The sequence below is a fragment of the Atractosteus spatula genome, chromosome 7 (genome assembly GCF_055471065.1).
Source record: "Atractosteus spatula isolate fAtrSpa1 chromosome 7, fAtrSpa1.hap1, whole genome shotgun sequence".
Taxonomy (NCBI): domain Eukaryota; kingdom Metazoa; phylum Chordata; class Actinopteri; order Semionotiformes; family Lepisosteidae; genus Atractosteus; species Atractosteus spatula.
The window spans coordinates 46,353,891-46,377,300 of record NC_142712.1 but is presented as its reverse complement, the minus strand read 5'-3'; the positions used below and the strand labels follow the sequence as shown (position 1 = coordinate 46,377,300).

At 41.8% G+C, this 23,410-nt stretch overlaps 2 protein-coding genes across 4 annotated transcripts; both read left to right on the top strand.

The window, feature by feature from the left end:
* The first annotated feature begins 224 nt into the window (after positions 1-224).
* On the top strand, positions 225-7,384 carry afg2b (AAA ATPase AFG2B). 3 transcript variants are annotated; one of them, XM_088919865.1, is made up of 9 exons: positions 225-294; positions 672-1,765; positions 2,090-2,275; positions 2,671-2,829; positions 3,470-3,679; positions 4,533-4,766; positions 5,434-5,568; positions 5,999-6,124; positions 6,683-7,384. In XM_088919865.1, exons 1-9 carry the CDS (start codon positions 225-227, stop codon positions 6,821-6,823), a joined length of 2,355 nt encoding a protein of 784 aa, XP_088775991.1. In that variant the 3' UTR covers positions 6,824-7,384. The 3 variants fall into 3 exon arrangements, with proteins under 3 accessions (XP_088775991.1, XP_088775990.1, XP_088775988.1); XM_088919864.1 differs by lacking the exon at positions 225-294 and having other exon boundaries at positions 478-1,765; XM_088919862.1 differs by lacking the exons at positions 225-294; positions 6,683-7,384 and having other exon boundaries at positions 478-1,765; positions 5,999-6,465.
* Positions 7,385-11,979: 4,595 nt separating this feature from the next.
* coxfa4l3 (cytochrome c oxidase associated subunit FA4L3) lies at positions 11,980-15,121 on the top strand. The gene is made up of 5 exons (XM_088921174.1): positions 11,980-12,064; positions 12,272-12,329; positions 12,617-12,705; positions 13,714-13,774; positions 14,697-15,121. Exons 2-5 carry the CDS (start codon positions 12,291-12,293, stop codon positions 14,763-14,765), a joined length of 258 nt encoding a protein of 85 aa, XP_088777300.1. The 5' UTR covers positions 11,980-12,064; positions 12,272-12,290; the 3' UTR covers positions 14,766-15,121.
* The last annotated feature ends 8,289 nt before the right edge of the window (positions 15,122-23,410 follow it).

The following is a 23,410-nucleotide window of genomic DNA, read 5'->3' as shown; positions in this document are numbered from 1 at the left end:
TCTGTTGGCCAACCATAAAAAACACGGAATTCGTGTATGAAATTGTGTCACCCACACACAAAACACTTTACGTATGAAAACGTTCATTTTTATTCAGAATCAGAAAATATGACCTTCAAAATAAGTATAATGTAGGTAAATGTGTGAAGTTGTACCGAGAATGGTTTTTAAATAAGAATTGCAATGTGTAAACCATGAGAAATCCCACAATTGGCCAATCTGTGATGCCGACCACATGCTTCTGTTTGTTTGGGTCATTGAGTAGTCGGGTATCATGTGCTGAGCTTCATTTGGGTAGGAAATGTGTACAAATTTAATTTTTAAGATACTTCTATGTATTTATATAGCATTTTATTTTCTGGTGTTCTAAAAGTAAAGAACGTAAATACGTTGTTAGTCCTTTTTGTGTAGAAAAGTTGCAAGTCTATTAGCAAGTCTGTGCTGTCAAAATGTTAACTGATGTTAACTAATTCGTTTCCTGTTAATAAAAACGTGTTTTTTTAGGTTATCCTTTCAAACTGCAAATTTATTCAACTCGTGGATACATTTATGTTTTAAACGGATTAGGAGTCACGTCGCAATAAAATAATTTATGGTAACTTCATTTGGCTTTAATAATTTAGGTCTAGGAAAAAATGGCAATGTTTCCACAAGTCTTTATGATCTCCCAGGTCTCCCGGTTGGTAAAGGCATGGAAAACATGAGTCTACAGGTGCTGCCTCTGGACCCTGTCGATCAAGGGACACAGAGGTGCAGACTTGGCCCCCGTTTAATGGAGTCTCTGGGACTGAACATCGGGACGCCAGTACACATTTCTGTCCTTGATGGTGGCTGCTTGTGCACAGCATGGCCTCGGAGCGACCTGGCTGAAGGGTTCTTGCAGTTTGATACCAAATGCACCACGGGGGATCTCATTGGTGGGATTCCCAGGCCCCTGGCTGTAAGTCCCAGCCAGATCAAGAAAATCGTTTGCCCCAAACTGAAGGGCATCAGAGTCGACGTCATTGTCCGTCACATGGAATTCAAGAAATGCTCGCCCCCTTCTCTGCTTCCTGAGCTGGTGAAAGACCTGCTCCGTGGCTTGTATGTTTCCCCCGATCATGTGGTTCCAGTAGCTTCCCTGGAAACTCCGGTTGAGCTCATTGAAGTTCGGCACATACACCCCTGCGGCAGTGAAGCGGGCCTCATCACCGCCAAAACCAGCATAGAGGTCAGCCAAGTCAAGACACTCAGCCAGCACAAGACCCAGCTGCAGCATTCCTCCAAGATCCCCTTGGGAGGGATGGACGCTGTCTGCGCTTCCCTGACAGAGATCCTGAAGTTGCCCCTTCTTTACCCAAGGTCACTGCAAAGACTTGGTCTTTCCTGCCCCAGAGGAGTGCTGCTCATCGGGCCCCCTGGGGTCGGGAAGACCTTGCTTGTGAGGAGCGTAGCCGCGGCAGTGGGAGCCTCTTTGGTTACCGTCAATGGCCCAGTGATACTCGGCTCAAGGCCAGGGGAGAGCGAGGAGAATTTACGGAAGATGTTCCGTCGGGCAAAGGACATGTCGGAGGAGGGGCCCTGCGTCCTGTTCGTCGACGAAATCGATTCCCTGTGTCCGAAGCGAGCCGGGTCCTCCAGCGCGCCGGAGAACCGCGTGGTCGCTCAGCTCCTAACGCTGATGGACGGCATCGGCAGCGAAGGACGCTTCGTCGTCGTGGGGGCAACTAACCAGCCGGACACCTTAGACCCTGCTCTGAGGAGACCGGGGCGATTTGACAGAGAGGTGGAGTAACCGGTCACAGTCAAGTATAATCAAGTCCCATTCCTTCTTCTGCTGCTACACCAGTGAAGGAGGTTTAAGCATCAGTAGGTTCTCAAATCGAGGTGTTTTTATTAGACAGTTTTAGCATTTATACATAATAATATTTGTTTGCTGCGTTGTAATAGATCTTCTTACATATTCTCTTTAATGATGACATATATTCTGATGTATTAATAGTGTATATTGTATCTATAAAAATAACAGTAACCCTGTAGTTTATTTCTTATATTTATTTTATTTCTCAGAATTATATGAGTAACTGAATCCCTTCTTTATTCCCCACAGATTGTGATTGGTGTTCCAACACTTCTTCAAAGAAAATCCATTTTAGACACGTTGAGTTCAAAAATGTCTCTGTCCAGTGACGTGGACATGAATGCTTTGGCAGAAATGACGACGGGCTGCGTGGGTGCTGACCTGACTGCACTCTGCAGGGAAGCTGCTTTACAAGCCATTCTCCACAGCTCCCAGGTACTGCTTCCCTGACTCCTGTGAATTGTAACGCAACGGGGGCTCCGGCGGGCGCCCTTGCCGCATTAGGTCGGCCCCACACTGTCCGGGGCTCGAACCCGGGACTTCCGCGTCTCTCTGCAGCGACCTAGCCCCGTGAGCTAAAGAGAGATCTCTCTTCAGCCCAGTAGCTGTAGTCCTGCTATCACAGGGAAGGGCGGTGACGTCACCTGCTCTGGTATGCCGGCTCTTACACAGTGCCTGTCGGCCGTAAGCGTTACAGAATAAAGCACACTGTTTTGCAAGGCTGGAGTCAGAATTACCTGGGATGTGCCAGAGTGTAGCCTGAGTTTAACTGTGTGTTTAAAGTGCAAACTCCGTTATGAGGGAGACTTAATTACTTCTGCTTTTGGAAGGACTCTGGGTGTCACGTGATTAGCATGGAGAACTTCCTGCAAGCCCTGAAGAAAATTCAGCCCTCGTGCCTCAGAAGCAGCATTGGACTAACTGACTTTAAACACATCACCTGGGACCAGATTGGAGGCCTAGAGGAAGTCAAACTGAAACTGAAACAGGTACAGGATTTTGTTTTTCGCTAACAACATAGTATGAACATCCTGACAAAAAGAAGCTGTTTACTGAAAGCATGTCTTTTAAAAAAAATCTGAATCATCAATTAATTTTTATAAGCACCCGATTTGCAGTAGCCAGTTGTGTGCGTTTCAGCTCTCGGCTCACAGCTACACACTCAGTGACGCCACCCTTGGGGGGAATGAGGAAGAGCAGGCAGAGTCCTTCAGCTTGCCTGCCTTCAAGTCATCTGACCTTTAACACGTCACAGCAGCACAGCCCCCTTCTGGAGGTGCCTTACCGATAGAAGGAGAGGCGTGCCCTTTACTGCCAGCCCACACTCGGAGCCCAGAGAGCCTCGTCTAATCCTTTCCCCCATGCAGGGTATCCTGGTCACAGCCGGCTAGTGACACCTGTGGTCATAGAGCACATCATAGTGCTCTGGCCTTTAGTGGACTACTCGGCATGTCTAATACTACAGGGACAAGGCGGGAAAAAACATAAATACCGCCTAGTGCACACTGTCGGATTGCAGTTCATTTTTTTAATCGAACCTGAAATAACATGTAAATACAAAGCAAGTTTAATAATATATCTTTATTTTTTATGAAAACAAGACATTCCTTTAGTAATTCATATTCACAGAGCATTGAGTGGCCTTTGAAGTTTCCGGAGGCATTCCTCAGGCTGGGACTGACTCGTCCGAAAGGGGTGCTGCTGTACGGACCGCCCGGCTGTGCCAAGACCTCTCTCGTGAGGGCAGCGGCTGCCAGCTCACACTGCTCCTTCCTGTCCGTCAGCGGCGCAGACCTCTTCTCGCCATACGTCGGGGACTCTGAGAAGGCCCTGGCCCAGGTCTGACCTGAGAGCAGCGCCATTGTCACCTCCTGGCACTTGGCGCTCTTTTACTCTTCACGACCTGACTAGATGTTGTTAAACAGTTGAACTTTCCTCTTGACCCATGTTCTAAGATGATTGAACCGTATTATTTGAATTTCTTTTCCTTCCTTGATCGACTTCTTTATGTAGTGCTCTGAGATCTATACAGATTCTATTATGATTACCACCACCGGCTTTGAAACCAAAAAAAAATCGTCACATGGTGTTGTGAAACAGTATTTCTTAATCCCACTTCTTTTAATTTTTTTTAGAAATGTAACAAAAAAATGCAGCTTTTAGTTTCTCCTGTGCTGTGCTTCAGTGCAGAAATGAGTAACTGAAGCTAGGAGCTGTCGGCTAAGGCTTTGCTGTGTGGGTGGCTCGGGAGAGATAAGAAACCAGGCCTTGTGTTCCCTTTTCTCTGTGTTAGATCACAGTGTGACCTAAATAAAAGACAGGAGACAGTCAGCACAGGGCGAGAGGCAGTAAACTGACCTTTGACGTGCATAAATCACTAGTTCATGCTGCACCCTGTGGGAGTGAGAAGAACGTGTTTCTTCTGACTAACAGTGGATATCTGTATGGGTCCAGGAAGAGTGTAGCATTGGTATCTGTCTTCTGTGTGTTATTTGAAAACCGTGTTGTGCTTTTCCATACTTTTGTCTGGTGTTTTTTACATTTATGTTTTTGTTCTTTTTCTGTTGACTTAGTCTACTGCCCACATGCTCCATACTCCCAGCCATGTCTTGGGAATGCTGCTTTTCCCTTTTCCAGACAAAAGTAGACAAAAGAAGTCAACAAGCCATGATTTTCCCATGTTTCCCTGCAGGTCTTCCGCCAGGCCAGGGCCTGTGCCCCCTCCATCCTGTTTCTGGATGAGATCGATTCAGTCCTGGGAACCCGGGCAGACGGCCGGGCCCCCCACAGTGTGCACTCCAGGGTGCTGTCCATAATTCTGAACGAGCTGGACGGCGTGGGCCTCCGGGTGGTGGAGAGGAGAGGGGTGGGGAGGAAGGTCTGCCAGCCTGAGGGCTTCCCGGAGGAGCACGAGGAAGACCGTCAGGTGAGAGACCCCGTGTGCTGGCCACTGCCTCTCCCTTCTGTTCTTCACTGGTCACATCCGTCCACTTACTGCAGAGCCGCCAGAGACTGCAAAGCTTGTCCTTTGCTTTTAATCGTGGGTGTGAGGGCTGCTCTGGAAGTTGCAATGTTCAAAACTGTACAGTTGGTTAAATACTGCAGTTTCACATATGGATTGATTTAGTCCCCGTATGTGCTGTACAATTGCCATGATCTTTTTGAAATACCTGACTTCACAGTTTGAGATATAAGTCATTGTGAGGATTATGTTCTCCTGCTGCCCTAATCATTGAGTCAGCAAATTTGATTACAGGCGTATGCAGGCATTTTTATTTTTAAATGACCACATGAAACTTCAGAGCAATAATGATGGATTTCAGACATTCTCAGAATGTTGTCCCTTTAATGCGATGAAGCCCTTAATCCTATACAGTTGTCACTGACTGTGAGTGATACTTGCACTGATGAGCACTGGGGAGTGCCGTGCTTCAGAGGTGGATGATGTGAGTCCCCTCCAATGTGGAAGGCGGCTGGCCATCCTGGCGCTGCCTGAATGCAGGGACTTACTATTAGTCACTACTTCACTGTTAGAAGTGGTCTTTGAAGTGAGATGGTTTGGGCCTCGAGCTGTGAACCGCTGTCTGCTCCAGCTGAAGTATCAGGAGGTGTGTAACAAGGACGTGATGGTGGTGGCTGCTACAAACAGACCTGACACTCTGGACGACGCGCTGCTCCGACCGGGCAGGCTGGATAAGATCATCTACGTTCCACCCCCGGACCTAGAGGTACACCGTCACAGTGATTCTGATGTGTCCATGTTGAAAGTTAGTCTGATCTAGGTGTGTGTCATCTATAGGTGCAGAGAACATGAAATCAAAGGTTTCACAAATCTTTAAATATTTCACATGAATTTCTGATTAAATATGTAGGTGGTTTCACATTCTTTTTGTAACAAATATATATCTCCACACAGTCTGATCAGCACGCAGTTGAGACTGTCTGACAGGTCTGCTGTTAGAACTGTTTCTCGTTGGTATCGAATTTAACCTAAGCCACTGTGGGATTTGCTAGATTGCAATTAAAATATTTCCACAAAAGCAAATTGTTTGTAAGGAATTCACTAGGTAATAGACAAATTGTTTGTAGTGTTAACACAAAAAGGTGTTGGAACATCCTCTGTTATTTTGTTCAAACCAGTTGTGTCCTTTCCATTAGGCAAGGCTCGCTATACTGAAGATCTGTACGGAGAAAATGCCTTTGGCAACAGATGTTTCATTGAATGAGCTGGCAGAAAGGACTCACTTATTTTCTGGAGCTGATCTGGAAAATCTTTGCAAAGAGGTAGGTGCTTTTAAAAATCATCTTACTTATGAAGAATTGTCTCGGAGGCCTATTCTTTTTTTAAGGTTGTGCTGCTCTAAAACTGATGTGCTTCTGCAAGCCAAATACCCCTCTGATTATTTTATGAGGGATTTGTTTTTACACATTTTTCTCACTGTGAAAAATGACCCAGGCATCATAACTGATATGTGTGGAAGTCTAATACTGTGGTTTCAAAAAGAGGGTTAATAGGCTGATAAGGCCAGTTATACTTCAAGCTACAACACAGCTGAACAAAAAAATAAAATTCCTTTCTCAAAGGTTTTGATAGGGTAATAATTTGGGTAAAAGGTAGAAACCAGGTGTGAAGGAAGACTAGATAATTATAATTAAAGATGAGGTGGCCGTCATTCAGGAAATGCATCTCATTTCAAAGTGATGTTGAGGGAGTTCACATTATATTCAGAATGCCAGGACCCATATGAATGCTTCTGTACAGAAACAGAGGAAGAATGTATGTAGAATTAATCTAAAAAAAATAAAGTTTGCCTGGTAATTTTTTTCTGTTGCAATTATTAGGCAGCCCTGCTCACACTGCAAGAGGAAAGTATGGATGCCTCCAGCATAAAGCGAGAATACTTTCTGAAATCACTGCAATCTGTAACACCCTCCCTTAGCCCCGAGCAGGTAGAGTTTTATGAAAATCTGTTAAAAAGGTAAAGACCTTCTTATTAATCGTCTGAGCTTTCTTGATGTTTGGAAACAGTATCTTTAGCAGTTACTCTCGAAATCCGGTTTCTTTGAAGTTCTGTTAAGGACTGTAACATCAGAATTAGAAGCCTTTAAATTATGTTGAAAGAACTGTATTGACTAGCACTCTTCTACCGAAACAATATTTTAATATGAGTTTTTAAATGTAAAAGGTACAGTAGATGTTTTTCTGTACCTATGAATACAGAGGGCAGAGAGAGTCAGTATGAACTGGCTACTGTTTCAGAATTGTAAAAATAATGAAAAGGCCTCCCTGAGACGATGTGGGCGATTTCGCCCCCAGAATTGCTCCCATGGATGATTGGTCCTGGCTTCCAGTATCTATACACAAACTCTGCGTTTGCAATTCCCATGTGTACTGTGGATGATCGCTTACAAACTCCTCAAGGGTGTGATTTTAGCTGAGTCACCCTGTATCTGCACATTTTCTATGAAGTATGTAAAGTGTACAGTATGTCCTATGTTCAATCATAAGCTGTTGTGAATAAAAGTACTTTTTTACTGTTGTCTGAACTTGTCTAGTTTTGGCTGAAGGATGCAGCTCAGACTACATCTATACATTAAAATGGAGTGTGAAAGGGTCACACGTTGACAGCACTATAACCTTAGTTCTGTCCAACACATTTCTCTTATCATCATTTCTTATACATATTCTACTCAGCTATCCAAATAAAATTAAAAATCATCTCATTATTTATTTTAATATCTTAATTATTTTTATAACTTACTTTGAATTATGGTAGATTTGGGTGTCACTTTGTTATCTGTGCTGCGAACAAGGAATAAGTATGGTTTAATTCTGTGCTGGAAAATGAAAATGCATAATATTTAAATTTTAGCATGTTTTTCCACACACTTAAAGGAGTTTCTCAAGCCAAAAGGTTCTTTGTAATTTTGCCTCTGCTTTTCTTTTCAGTGTGGAATTAACCTCTGCTTGTTCCACTAATACTCAGTTATAGCCAACTTCCCTGCTCCTGCTGGGTGTTCCCTTCTGAGCCCTTCCTTGTGTTTGTCCATTGATCCGTGGTGGAGAGGTGTGTGTGGGAGGACATCCTTTCACACCATCGGTGACACTGGGGAGGCAGTCACTTCTCAGCAGGAAATGCACCAACTCGTTCATGGCATGTTTTTCAAACCCATTGTGAGGAGCAGATATGTGTGCAGAGGAATGTGTGATCACAGTTGAAAAGGGAGTTTATTTTTATCTTAGACAATGTTACATATTAATAATTATTATACAGATCTATATATGCACAGTATACTGTATATTGAAATTTGGATAATTATTGATTTGGCTACACTTATATTTAAAAATTAAGTTAAGATCCAACATCGTCTATACATGGTGTTGCAGCACAGACATCTTTAAAAAAAATCTTTGTTTCTAATTTTACATTGCTGAATTCCACAGATACTTTTAAGTCATCACTGTCCTACAACTGGCTGCTCTTTTGAATCCTAAAGTCTGCAAGCGTGACCAGCTTTGTCTGTGAAGGAGTGACCTTAAGTCTGAAGATTTACCTCTATATCATATATCAAGTCCATGCTTGTAGTACTATAGCAATCTCCAGGTTACAAAATACTTCCTTTAGATAGGAATGAATCCTTAAGTTATGAATTCCATCATGTGATAAAAATGCACTGTGGCTTTACAAAAAGACACCTTCATGCCTGATCTTGTTGGATCTTAGGGCTGTGCCTGGTCAGTACTGAAGAAGATATCCAAGGAAATCCTGGTGTTGGTAAACCAGCAGGTGGCACTCTTCCGTCTGGACCAGAATTTCCAATCCCATACCCAGATATGGAGACAGGGGACATTGTTTTGTAAGAAGTGCCTCCCCTGAATGAGATATTAAACCATCATTAAAGATCCTGTGGCACTATGGCACTGCTTATAAGAGTAGAGGTAAATCCAGGCTAAATTCTGTTCTGGGGTTGAACGGCCACTCTACACTTGAATAAAGAGAGAAATTGGGTGGTACGGTGGTTGGCATTGCCACCTTGCAGAGCTGGGGCCCTGGAATTAATTCCTGAGGTACTGTTTATGTGGGTTTCCTTTCGGTACTCTGGTTTTCTCCCACTGTCCCCTGTTATACTGGTGAGTTCATTTTCTTCTGGGAAAATTTGTCCTGGTGTGGGTGTGCGCATATCTGTGTGTGCCCTGCAATGGACTGGCTTCCCATCCAGGGTGTATCCCTCCTTGCTCTTGTTGCTTGCTGGGGTTGGCTCCAGCTTGCGCATGACCCTATACTGGATAAAGTAGTTAGAAAATAGGTGGATAGATGGATGAAGGGACAAATGATTTCTCACTTCTATCTGCCTGGTAGTGAGGCTGCTGGCACATAATTACTGTCAGGCATCATCCAGTTTAGTGTAGCGTAGGGTGAAGTGGGTCCCCTACTATACTTGAAGAGCTTTAGGATCCTAATTCATCTGTTAAGTCCAATTTTAGGAAAATATGACCTAGATTGCCTGATGGAGAAATTAAGAAACAAAATAGAAACAGCATGTTCTACAGACACATTCTACTCGTAATAGAGCCCAAGATTTAAAGACAGTAAAAAGAGCTACAAGCAACATGTGTAAGACTGGTGTGTCAGACCTGCCAAGAGGAAGGATGAAAAGAATATTGCAGCAGTAAAACAACTTAATTAAATTAAAGTAAATAGTTTATGTAATAGAAGTACATTAATAATAGAAGATAAAGAATTCTTTTTTTAGCTAAATAGACAACACACACATCCTCTGCAAAAAAACATTGAATATAAAACATCTACTGCTGCTGGTTATTGTTTCAACACTGTGAGATTTGTCTGCTTCTTTGATTAAGAATACTCCATTAAAATGTCCCACATACCAATTTCAAAAAAGGCTTTTGCACTACAGACACCATAATACTTTAGCTTTAAATAAACTACTACAATTTGGGAATTCCAAATAGCAAAAAAAACATGGCAAGCAACGTTTTGTCTTCCTTGGATCTCATAAATCCCCCATGGCCCCAGTCAATCACAGTGTGCCTCAGGGTTCAGTCTTGGGCCCTTTACGTTTTATTTTTATGCTACCTCGTAGCTAAATCCAACACAAACATGGCCCTCTGTTTCACTGTCATGCAGATGATCCTCAGATTTATGTTAAAACTTCTCCCTCTGGTCTCCCTCCCTCTGTCACTTATCTCTTGTTTGTGACATCAAAATCCAGTTGACATCAAATCCCCTGAAGCTAAACAGTGACAAAACAGGAATTTTACTGGCAGGTAGGAAATATCAGCTGGATAAACCTGAGGGTTTCACAGTAATGGTGGATGGCTTCGACGTTCACGTGTCAGCCAGAATCTGGGAGTCACACTTGATCCTCTCCTGTCTTTTGAGCCACATGTGAGAAATTTGACTTCTATCATTGTCTGATGCTGAGAGTCTGATTCATGCATTGATCATATCAAAACTTGATTTCTCCAACTCTTTACGTTATGGGCTCCCTAACTCTCCTCTCAACAAGTTGCAGTATGTCCAAAACTGCAGCTAGACTACTTACTCACACCAGACCCTGGCAGCATATCACTCCTACACTTAAGTCTCTACACTGGTTGCCTATGAAGTCACATATTCAATACAAGATCTTGTTACTGACTTTTAAGGCTCTAAACAATCTGGCTCCATCATACATCTCTGAACTCCTCCATGTTTACACTCCCTCCCGTGGGCTCCGTTTAGTTGAGGCTGGTCCTCTGCTCACTGTCCCCAGGACTAAATCACAGACTTGTGGTGACTGTACCTTCTCTGTCTCTGATCCAGTGTTGTGTAATGACCTTCCTCAGACTTCAAAACTAAACTTAAAACTTACCTTTTTACAAAGGTCTATGTTTGATTGCCTACATCTGTAAAACCCTGTATGCTCTTGGTTTTTTTCTCCATTTACTTTTATTTTACCTTTTTGTCCCTTTCTTTATTCAGGATGTACAGTCCTTGGCTTTGGAAAGGCGCTTCGTAAATTCAAGTTGGTGTTGTTGTTGGCCATAAGCTATATCACCCTGCAGCTCCCAACTGGCTAAGCAGCATTGAGCCTGGTCATTACCTGGATGGGAGACCTCCTGGGAAGCTAAGGTTGCTGCTGGAAGTGGTGTTAGTGGGACCAGGCTTCGATATAGTGGCGGGACACTGAGACGTTAAAACGAGGTCCTGACTCTCAGTGGTCATTAACGGTCCCCGGGCATTTCTCGAGAAGAGTAGGGAGTTATCTGGTATTAAGCGATTTGGCAAATGACATTATTATTATTATTATTATTATTATTATTCAGAATAAGTTCGAGGGGGTCACTTTTTCATTCCTACATCCCCTGACGCTGTTGCTCCGTGTTTCTGGAGAGAGGCCAAGGCCAGCAGAAACGCCGCAGGCCTCGCTGTCTGGAGACGCGAGCGCGACACTCGAGTCGGGTTCATTTCCACCTTGGTTCCTGAGATCAATAACACGTCTGCTATCCACAGCATTTAAACAGATAGATCACAGGGCGGAACACAGAAAACGTGAATTCTGTAACAAAAACGACTCTGCGTATTTTTCCTTCATCCTTTATTACGTGCGTTTTGCATATCAGTATATGAAATTCACATTTCAATTTTCTAAAATACATAATTAAAAGTTTGTCTGAACATTAATAAGCTAAAAACATAAATCACTATTTTGCATATCAAGACATACCCCATTGTATATATAAGTCGTATTATACTGTACATTCCACTGTTGAAGATGGTATAGTTGAAACTGAATTGCTGGAAAGGCTCGTTTTGTTTGTAGCACTGTGAGATAAAACGTGCCTGAAGCTCTAGCTTTCGTTACTCTGGTGAAGGACGATGTTCCAGGAAACCGGCTTGTTTTCTCTTCAGCTGAAGCAACAGCCAACCCGAAGCTCGTCTGGGTGGCGGCGCACCTGCTGCGTCGAAGTGAAGGCAGCTCTTATTTTGTCCAGCAGGGGGCACGCTTACACCTTTCAAACGACACCAGTTAAACCATAAGTGTGTTGCACCAAGCCACTACCTTATATTAGTTGGCTTTGGTGGTTTGTCGATATATGTGTGCGTATGACTGTCTACGTGACTTGGACCTCGTCTCAATTTCCGAAAACGATATAAGGGGGGAGTGGCTGCGCAGGCAATCAGAGGTCTGCCAGACAACTTTCGCAGCGGGTTGAAGGTAAGCGCATCTCCGTACTGATGCACCGTGTCGGAATCCGCCTGAGAAAGCATCGGTCTCGAAGTTTCCATGTCGCGTTACTTGTATTTTTAATTACTGCTATCTGTGAAAATATTAAGTCATCTTAAGCACCAGAACATCGTTGAACAGGCAATGTATTATATAATGAAAAAGGATTGATTGGTTTTTATTCTTTATTATATTCAGGCACCAGCAGGAAATAAAAATGTCTGCGTTTTTCCAAATGTTGAGGAAAAAGAAAGAAGTAAGTTCTATCCACCATTTGCCCCGTTTTATCTTAAACGCCAGGAAACAGAGTGTGGAAAGCTCTTGAGGTGGAGCGGGTCTAACCTGTCATTTCCTCCGAACATTTTACGCACAGAAGCGCAACACATTTTTGTTTTGTTTTTTACAGCAGAGGATTTTTTTTAATGACAACCGCCGTCAAAACTCTTTTAATTGTTTATTACTCACAACAGGACTTTTAGTACATTAAGTGTGTGAACAACTGAAAACGAAGATTGTAATTTTTTTTTCATTTATTTTTTCCAGCTTATTCCGTTAATTGGTATTATGACCTTTGCAGCAACTGGTGCCACTACCGCCTGCCTTTACTTCTTGTTCACTAAATCAGACGTCATGTAAGGAACTTCATTCTTTCTCTCAGTCACTGTCGTGCGTTTTAAAATTAAATCGTCTGAAATACGACGATTTCAGGATAAAGTGTCTTTGGTTTAAAGGTTTTAAAGCTTTGGTTTAAAGCTCCCGGCGAGCTGTCATTTGTGTCATTGAAAGAAACCTACTTATATCTGAGCCTCGGCTCTTCCTGCACCGCGGATCAGCGAAGAGAATATTGATCGTGCAGGTGGGCAACAGGCGGAAAGAGCTGCGCGCGGAGGATGGCACACTGCCGCTCGCGCAGCGCACACAGGGCGATGACGCCTGCACACTGGCTCAATGGCTTCGCTCTCTAAAAAGTTTCGTGTATATGATATTTGACTTCTATCAAATACAGAGTAAATTCAAAATCTTTCAGAATATTTTATTTTTAGTTATATTTCATTTTTAACGGTCACAATTTGAAGTAGTTATGTAAGTAGCCGCGTCAGCTTGCGTAGGCTGCAAAGGAACACGTAAAGGTTTATTCCGTCCTTCTTCAGGTGTGAAGGAGAACGCTCCACAGCTGAAACGTTGTGTCTCTATTCTTTGCCTTTCAGCATGTAATAAATCATTTGAAGCAACCCGATTACTGAGCGTAAATTTTAAAAAAAACATTTGTATGTTCACCACATAAAAATCCGTGAAATATCTATGATATATTTTACTTTGTTTCATTGAGAACAAACTGTGTTGCTTCTTATTCGTTTAAAAGTGTTAGCTGTGAGGGGTTTCTATGGAGAGCTCTAAGCTCTCATCCAACATACAGTACAGTAGCAGTATGTTGAAGTTGAAGAGATATGTTCACTTCAGTATGTGTCTATTCTGCTTGGTATAGCACTAAGGGTTTACTTCTTTTCTTCTGTAGTGATGGCTTTATTTAGAACTGCTTGTAGAGTGAAGCTGTGTCAAAAATATTTTATGGTATTTTCGTGCATGTGGGTTTAATACCTGCAGGGTCAGTAAAAGTAATGGCAGCTGTTTTTTTGCAGCATTAACAAGACAGCGAATCCCGAACCGTGGGAGAACCTAGATCCAAGAAAACCCCAGAAGGTATTTTCTGCCTTTATATTCTTTGGTTCGTGGTCTCACTTCATTGAGCCATGTCTTTAGACCCCAGTCTATGTGTGAACATATCCAATTAAGGTCAGAAGAGAATACTCTTCTGCAGAAATTGACTCTAGTTAGAAGTACTCTTCCTTGCTGTCCTCCAAGCATATTGAGTTTCAGGTAACTTAAAGGACGAAAGAGGCTGATCCTTGAAGGATTGGTGTCAGGCTCTAGAATCTGGCCTGGCCTCAGTGGTAACAAAGTACTGGTTTCCTTCATGAAGTCTGCAGCTCGCTGCCATAGAAAATGCAAGCTCACAGAGCAGATCAGACCATGCTGTTACCAGCGGACCTGCTGTCTTTCAGGGTTAGGTCTGTAGGCCTTGGTCTACAAGTGAACATGAGGTTGTGTGATTAGCAATAATTACACTCTGCGAAAGTATTGCTCTCTGCCTGGGTCAGGGTATAATCCAGATCGCACAGGTCGCTCTGCATTAAAATCTCAGCCTCCAGCCCATGAATGAATTACAGCTCGGAGGCATACAGGAATAGGTTTCCGGTTCTCAATTCTTTCCACGCCTTCCACATTCTGTCCTACAGGCAACACACTGTATCTCTGACCCAGACTGTAGTTGTCCAATTCCAAGACCATTCTTGACTTTCTTTACATTACATTTACCTTAGCAGACACAGAAGTAACGGAACTATGTAAGTGCCAAGATCATAAAAAAGGACATTTTAAAGCAATATTGCCTGTGATATGTGAATGAAATGGCAGTTAATGTAGGCCTCACTGAACACTAGACATCCACGGGAACACGGGAGAAACATTGCTTCCCTTATCTTACAAGAGGTAACGTGAGACTTGATTTCTACAAGGGGATGCTGGGCACAATATAGTCTGTTTTTTTTTCTTTGTCTTGCAGCTCCTTACAATAAACCAGCAGTGGAAGCCCGTGGAGGAGCTGCAGATGGTGAAGAGCATAACCAAGTAGAGATGACCCTGCCTGCTCTAAAGTCTCTGTGTCCACCAGCCTGCCTGCACCCTATCAATCTAACGGAATCATTTCTGCACAGACTAGACTCTGAGAACCAGTGTGCGGAAATGCTTCTGCTACATTGGTAGGGTCTGACCACCAACAGGTCTGTGGGACTGTAGTAGGTCCTTCAGCTGGAATTCAATAAAGCAAGCGCCGCACAGCTAGGAAAACAGAGGACTGAACATTCTGGCAGCTCGTCCTCATTAAACCATGTGATTGTATTATAGCAAAATGTGACTGATTACCCTTATTCACTATACTGATGAACATAGTGTACATAACGGCCTATAAAATAAAGAATGTAGTTCAAAGATCATGGCTTTATTTTTGATTTTTCTGGAAAGCCAGTTCATCTAATACTGAAGGATGAACATTGGTATTTTGCATCGTAGTCAGGTTTATTTCAGAAAATTAATGAGTGATTCATTTTCTAGCATAGCTTTAAAGGTGAGGCCTTTCAAAATGAGGCCTTTTCTGAAGAAAAGTCTTTGATTGCTGAGGTGAGGCTGACAGTTTAAATTAGGGTCTGGTAACTTTCATTTGAGGGGAAACGTATTTTTTTAATCGGCCACCAAGTTAATTGTATGTTGGACAAATAGGGAAAGATAACAACCGTGAGCTTTGGGGTTGAAACTGGTACCCTTTAAAACTTTCTGTAATGAATTTCATTGAACTGTAAAACTACCCATAGGGTTTCCATGGAAACAACCTTGATTGTGTTCAATAACTAGATCAGCATGACGTGAATCTCCAGTCTACACACTGACACTATAGTGCCCTTCCCTCACAATTTAGGGTAAGTGTGAATCACAATGTTGTGAATGTTATGAGAGATTAATAAATATAGACATATACTACTGAATTTCCTAGCTACGTTTATAACAGTAAGATATGTACTATTTCTTTTTTAAATGAAAGGTGAATTGTAATGGTGGGAATGAGCAAAAAATTGAGGTTTAAGGACTATAGAATAATATTCAAGTGTTTTTTCATTTTTTCTCATGGATTTTTAGATTACATCTAATATAGCCTTCTTTGCATTTGTCTTCATGTGTTAAGCCAAAGGCTAATGCAATTCATACATGTAATGGGGAATAATAACTACAGAGACTGATACATACTGTATTAAACTATTACACAGTTTTTTTGTCTCACTGTGGTTCACCTAATTTATTTGAGCTTTTCCCTGATCTATCTAATTAGATTATGTAAACTGAAGACCTTGGAGCTGAGGTGAAGTAGGTTTATGAAGGATGTCCAGTAAAAGTGTAAACATGCAGGTTTCAAATGTGCCAAACACAGTGATAGCAGTGAGCACGGTTTGTGGATCTACTAAGGGGATTGGATGAGCTCAGTCCTGGTGCCAGAAGCCAACTCCATTCCGGGTCTTCACACTCACAGGCCGGACTCATGCTCATGCTGGGACGGCCTCAAGGTAAGATCAGAAGAAGCAGTTGGCTAAGATTCATGTTAACAACTCTGCTGAAAGTGTCTGCTTGAGTCTCAGAAATATTGTGCTGTGTTTCTCAAGTTTAGATAAATGCAGTGGTTCTCTTCGGCCTTCGATCACTATTTTTCTTTATTTACCTCACAGAGTCAAAGCGAACTCGCTATGTAAACTCTTCGACCTAGCAGAGGTAAGAGCTAGCCGGATGCCTTTGTGTATTTTAGGTCAAGTTCTTTAGATGCTGAGCAGCAACCACAGCTCTCAGGCTCCTCCCTTTAACAGCATTAATGCAGAGATGAGCCTGAGGCCAATTGGCTTCCTGGGCTCAGTCAGACAGAATGACCTGCCTGGCATTCCTGCGATGGGTTTTCAGATTAATGCAGGCTTCTTCTCAATTGCAGTTCTAATGGCTTTAATATGGAACAACAGTCTGGCAGCCGGGCTGCTCAATTTCAGCCTTAATAAATAAGCAGTGGGCAGCAATCGCATTACGAAAATTGCAGTGAAATGGTATTCTGTCAGACATTATATTTCTTTTGCTTCTGTTTTGAGGCTATATATATATATTTACATATTGTATGCAGTTTGGTATTATAAGATAGTTAACCAACTAATATGACCCCAAATAAAAAAACAAAAATCTTTAATGAAGGCAATTTTCATTCATTTTATTTTGAACATTGAACACAAAAATGACCAAACTTCATTAAGACACTGAAGAAGATTTTTTTTTGGGGGGGGGCTAGTCTTCAGGGCATCCTATGAAATTCCATGGATGGGTATTTGCAATTTATAACCTCTGTTTCCTTGATAGTTCACACACCCTCCCCCACATTCCCCGGTGGATTTCCCTGACAGACTCGGCGCTATGACACAGCTCACATAATGATAAGCAAGTCTCTGGTTCCAGCTTTGAAATCGCACCACTCCGGTGAGCACTCAGAAAGAATACTGCTTCTGCCGTATATCATGTAGATATGGGAATCTGACTTATGGGCGCAGAAAGAACAATGAAATATGGCCCTCGCTAGCTCAGTGAGGAGAATAAACATGAGCCATATACTGTACATTCTGTTATGGCTACAGTGCAGTGATGTGTCTGAGCCTTGTGTGCCTCTTGCTGGGCTTGCTGATTTATTCATACCGACCACAGAGATTTGGGGTCGTGCGTTATTGGTGCCAAATGAGCTCACTCTGGCACAATTCTGAAACTGTGTAAAGCTGCTGAAAGCACACAGTGGCTTCATAGCGCTCACTTCCTCCTGGGACGGAATCTGCTCTTTCGTGGTTCAGAGGAAGGGGGAGGGCTTTTCGAGTAAAAGAAGTCTATCTGTTAACCATTACCAGAAATCTTATTCCCAAAGCCTGATCTGACAATAATCTGGGAAATTATCTATAGCTGTTCTACAATTAATTTTGCCAATGTTGCAGCATTCACAGATTGTTTCAGCCTTATTACATCCACTGGTTTTATGATATTTAATATTTTAATGTTACAGAGGTAAGGACTGATACAACTCTGATACTTATTTTGATGATTGTTTTATTCTACAGACACTGGTATTTCATATTTTAATATTAATATACCATATTGCACGCATGTGCAGACATACTGTATAATTTGCAGCTCCATGGGGGAGACTGCAGTACAGTGTATAGGAATCATTATCTGATTCCAGACTGTTATCCTTCTGTGTAGAGTCTGCATGTTCTCCCCAGGTCTGTGTGAGTGGGAGTTCTCTGAGTGCTCTGGTTTCATGCTGCCACTAGGAGACACACTGGAAGGAATTAACTCTATAATGTCCCGGTTAGCTCGTCTGCATGCGATTATCTTGTGTTTCCAGAGTAACCTCCACAATCCTCACCAGGAATATGCAGCTTTCTAATAAAAGATGGATGGATCATCCCGTTTCAAAAGAAACACGTGAAATGCTGATGGTCTTGATATCTGTGTGTGAAGGCTGCAGAACCGCATGACTAAGTGAAAAATACCTTTGAGTATTCTGCTGAGGGTGAATTTTCGGTCTTCATTTTACAAAAAAGGGAATCCAAAAGATCCGACAAGAGTCCACTTCATTCAGAACACACTGTCCATGTGCATATTCTTCCCCCGAGTAAGACTCCAAAGGGAAGATTGGCGCTTTTGCTTCAGTGCCACAATAGTTCATACCTCCACGTTTCACTATGATATCTGCGTTCTGATCCAGCTCTTTCATTGAGGTTTGGGGGGGGGCTCAGTCCATGAACAACTCCACAGAAACCTGCTTCTTATTTTAAAAAACACAGATTAATTAAAGGAGTGTCTCCTTTTATCAGAAAAATAAACCTGCAGGACAGTAAACCTATCCTCATGCCAGGTTTCCAGGAGTTTTGAAGAAGCGAGTGTAGGTTGTTTTTTTTGCATTTTTAGTTCTGGACGTTCCCTCAGAAGCCTCAAAACTAGGTTGGAGATAAAGCTCAGCAAATATATAAATAAGATGAACAAGCTACCTGCAATTTCGACACTTAATATTGCGTCTTTGAAGAACTGTGGAAAACACTCCCGAACTTTAAAAGGTAATAGGAAAAAAACACGGTCCCGTATCCCTTGGTCTCTACAATTGCGGCAAGGAGAGTCCATACCTCCATATAGGCCAAAACGAAACGAATGATTATATCCGCAGAACTACAGAACAGTGCAACGAACAGGCTGCAGGCAATTAATGTTTTTTGCATGTAACATCGCCTGTCGCTTCTTCGCAAATTAAAGTGATGATTCTAAATACATCTAGCCGGGTAGATTTCAAAATAAATCCCACCAAAGGAAACGGATAAAACTGCCATCATAAAGAACATTCTCTTTAAGTTAATAAATCATCAATAGTTTTTTTGTAAATAGCGAATTCATATTTGCTGTCATATTTGCTGTTTTAAATATGAAGTATGGAACAAACTGCCCAGTCGTGTTGTTCAAGCCGATAACCTGGCTCTCTTCAAGAATCAGCTCGGTGGATCCTCAGATCATGTAACTACTAACCACCAAACGGGATACATGAGCCGAATGGCCTCCTTTTGGTGATGTTTTGCAACCTTTCTTGTGTTGTTAATACATCATGGCATTGGCTAAACTCCAGGTATTTCATTAACTACTTCATTCATAAAGGATAAACAGTAAGACCTGGAACTCTGTTAAAACTAACTGTATCCCACAAATACTACTTACATACGGGCACAACACCCAAAATTAAAGTCTGGTCATGTACAGAGGACTGACATTCACATTCCTTATTAATGTCAGGCACAGAGATCCGATGTGCAGTTTGTTGGCCTGCAGTCATTCATCAATTTACTTTACTTTTACTGTAATTCTAGGGAGAGGGATTCTGAACAGCTATAATTGTAAACCACATTTCTGTGCCGTAGTGCGATTACCAGCCTGGCTCACAAAACTGGAATGGCAGCTGTAGATCGGCTAGTCTGATCTCAAAGGGCCGTACCGATGGGATTTCTGATTATGCCTACTGACATTAAAATATATATATACTGCATTTCTTTTTTTTTCTTAGCGTTTGGGAGCAACATTTGTGCTACTGTATCTCCAGCTATAAAATATTTTAATTAGGCTCTTCTAAAAAGTATTTTCACTTAATACACAGGAAAAAAGCAACTTCGTATTTTGACGCAAGGCAACCACAAATTGCGACTGTTTATTCTTAATAAATCTTTAGAAATAGTCATTTCTCAAACCAAGAATAACTATTCTAGAATCGTTTACCTGAAATTACATTGCACCTGGTACAAGACTGATGCTAACGGTTAGTGTTTCATGTATATCTTTTATTTTCCCCTTTTTCAAAAGAATAAGTCTACCTTGGAGAAAGCGTTAGACCACTGTGATTTACTTGCAGTGTTCATCGCAAATACAAGCATCTGTTCATTTCCGTGGTTCTATTCACTATGAGTGTCTAGTGTCTGACCTTCAGAGGAGACCTAGTTATTGCCTCAGACAGTTCTCGGAAATAGCCGTCTGTAAATCCGTTGGCACAGATCCTTGGATATGCAAATATTAATTCTTGTCACAAACGCAGAAGCTGTAGTAGAGCTGTCACTAAGTCAGACAAAACAGGGCCCAATCAGAAAAAAATCTATATATACATGTTACATATATGCCAATCAGACCACATAATTGGAACTAATTATGAGGAGATTTAAATATATATTCCGAAGTCTTTTCTATTTCGCACAGTTGGCTCTGATGTATTAATTGTTGTTAAGAAAAGGAGGAAGCGTGTCTTTTCCTGACCCTCACCGCGGCTCTAGCTATCCGAGTTATTTGCGGAATGGCAGCTCGGTGAATCTCTGTCGGTCTGGAGTAATGCTATTTATGCTTGTGCAATACTGGAGTTTTTTTTTTAAACGAAGCCATGGGATACAGAAATTCTCCGTCTACGTGACCGACTCAAGAGAACAGGGGGAAATATTTTCAGTTTCACTCATCTTGTGATCAACAGCCACAGCCTCCCCATGTGACCAGGAAGCAAAGATCGGTGAAGTGCAATCCACCCACCTTCTGATTGCTGAAGCCAACTGAAAAAAAAAAACAGGTGTAGTCGAAAACAAAACTGCACTAGCACTGTGATTCAGCAATTCTCTGAGTTGGGGCTACGGCTATGCGTGATATCACCGCGCCCAATATCATGTTCCACGAGTGGGGAGCCCACTGAAGGGGCATTGCGGTGGTTATTGATGAGAGAGCACGCTTGCAGGTGTTAGCTACAGTACATGTCAACCCTCCTTAGACACTGTTTAAAACGATGCTTGATAATAGCTCTCCAGTTGCCGTATTACATTGTTTAGCTTTTGTTTCAGTATCATCCTGTGGTGTTTGGAGTCCCGATGAAAATTAAAAAAAACTTGCCATCATGCGCGGTCTGAGAAACGAGTAGACGTGGTAGTTCGATCTGATTGTCTGCTTTCGTTACCGGAGCATTCGGCACATTAAATTGCCCGTCACGTTATCGCCTTCAAGTTCGGTAATGAAAAGGAGGAAGGACAGAGGGCCAGCAGGATGTTTGTGTCCATGAAATACCGTGCCATTATTGCGAGGTCAGACCACCAGGTCGGTTTTTTTATCTCAGGCGCTAGAGCATGAAAATATATATTTTTTAAAACTTCACCGCAAAGGAAACTGAAACAGACCCCCTTTCGAAGTGCTGTCCTGGAGCTAGACTCAGTCCTTAAATGTAGTTGTTGGTAAGCTGGGTCCAAAAATGGTCTCGATGTTTCATTTTGCTTCAAAAATACTTTATATTAATAAATAAATTATCATCCAATGTAAACTTATTATCCAAGTGTAAAAGCTAAAAACAAACTGTGTACATCTATATATTTTTTAATCTATACGTGACACATTTGAAGAAGGCTCCACAGACCAAAGTTTGTCCTACTCCTTTTTACTTTCCAATGTGGAAGAATTCTATGTCATTTTGCAGATCACAATACACTTGCATGTTCTCAAGTCCATATTAAAGTGATTTTTATTGTTAATATAAAACGTTTCTGTTTATTTCTCTTCCTTCCGGAAAAAAACTGGCTTTAGAAAAGAAGGATGTTCTTTGTATTCAAGGAAAACTGGAACATGCTATGCTACCCTTTGTGGTATTTTGCCAGTGGTGAATGAAACAGAATAGGTGTGGCATTGTTTTTGCAAATAGAATGTTGTTGCAATGTGGAAAGAAGCTGCCAGGTGTTTTGCAATAAAAAGGAGGATCAAATGCGAAATGTGAATTATGTAGTGTCTGGAAAGTTACTGCAAGCCATTCATTGCTCAGAAGCTACAAACAAAAGTGCATAAGTTCATACACACATGTCCTGCATGGCTCAATCTTAGCTCCTGGTAGGCAAATAGGGAAAACATACAGTACATTAGAAACCGTATAGAATCTAATCAGGTAATACAAAGTACAGGACAGGTGAGAGGAATTACTTGTGTGTTGTAGAGTAAAGCAGTAAATGTTGTCGATTTACCCTCAAAAAGTACAAAACTGAAGCAGAACTGTTTTGTGATGTGGTGTATTTTGTGCACAAGTGAGAAAGCTTTCTGATTGTAAGTGATTAATTTGTATGTCAGAGAAGAATTGCCAGACATATTCTCAAGGAACGTCCTGTTGTGGCAGGCTAAAAGAATGGAATCTTTTTAGTAATGACCAGAAGACTCAGGTAACCTGTCTCAAGTATTCAGGATCCTCTTAGGCCTCAACAATGTCAAGCCAATATACTTTTTCAGGGCCAACAGTAAACTATGGACCAGAGATTGCAAATGGAAACAGTGGGGAAGTGTATTTGAAATTGAGAGACACCTCTTTACACAGAGGGTTGTAGGAGTGTGGAGCAAACTACTCAGCCATGCTTCTGTAGCCAGTACATTGGCTTCTTTACAGAAATGGCTGGATGAGATCCTTGGATCAAATAGCTACTAAATACTAAATCATTAATCTGGGACAAACAACGTCTTCTTGTTTGTCAGCTCTCTTATATTATTATTCACATACGAAAACTGACAAATATAACTCTGCTACTCCACTTTTTCAAGTATTGCAGCTTTTCAAACCCTCTTTGTGCCACAGATGTATGTCTAATGACAACAGTAACTGTTGCTTCCCTCGGGTGCGAAACCTTTCTGCTTTCTGTTTGTCAGCTGTTCATTGTTTACAGTGCCAAAAGTATTCAGGTCCTTCTTATAGTGTCCCTGAACACTGAAGACTTCTAAGATAAAGATGATTAAAATCTTTGATGAAAACATTACAAGGGTTAGAGTGCCTAAAGTACAGGGTACTTTATCTTGGACTCTTTGAGTATTTAAATTCATGGCTAAATCCTTTGTTCTGCATTATTAAAACCCATGGTCAGAGCTCGTTCCCTTGTCCAACATGAAGGATACCATGACGATGCCATACAGAGCACTGCTCCCCTGCTGAGAAGCCACATAGATGACAAGAACGGGATGCGTATCGTGATTCATCGCGCAGCTCAAGACTAATTGCATTTGTTAGTTTTTCACTGTTAGACCGTCTCTATCTAGAATCAGCAGTACATATAAATGGCAATTTGTTTATTTCTAAACTTCCACATTTTCTGCACTGGAAGTGACAAAAAAGAGGTAGAATTTCTACTT

Bases quoted from the DNA above. Each gene is read 5' to 3' on its own strand.
- afg2b (XM_088919862.1), top strand. From the start codon at position 593: ATGGTAACTTCATTTGGCTTTAATAATTTAGGTCTAGGAAAAAATGGC. The intron at 1,766-2,089 runs GTGGAGTAACCG...TATTCCCCACAG, and splicing joins CGGGGCGATTTGACAGAGAG to ATTGTGATTGGTGTTCCAAC. The intron at 5,569-5,998 runs GTACACCGTCAC...CCTTTCCATTAG, and splicing joins TTCCACCCCCGGACCTAGAG to GCAAGGCTCGCTATACTGAA.
- coxfa4l3 (XM_088921174.1), top strand. From the start codon at position 12,291: ATGTCTGCGTTTTTCCAAATGTTGAGGAAAAAGAAAGAA. The intron at 12,706-13,713 runs GTAAGGAACTTC...GTTTTTTTGCAG, and splicing joins TTCACTAAATCAGACGTCAT to CATTAACAAGACAGCGAATC. The intron at 13,775-14,696 runs GTATTTTCTGCC...TTTGTCTTGCAG, and splicing joins ATCCAAGAAAACCCCAGAAG to CTCCTTACAATAAACCAGCA.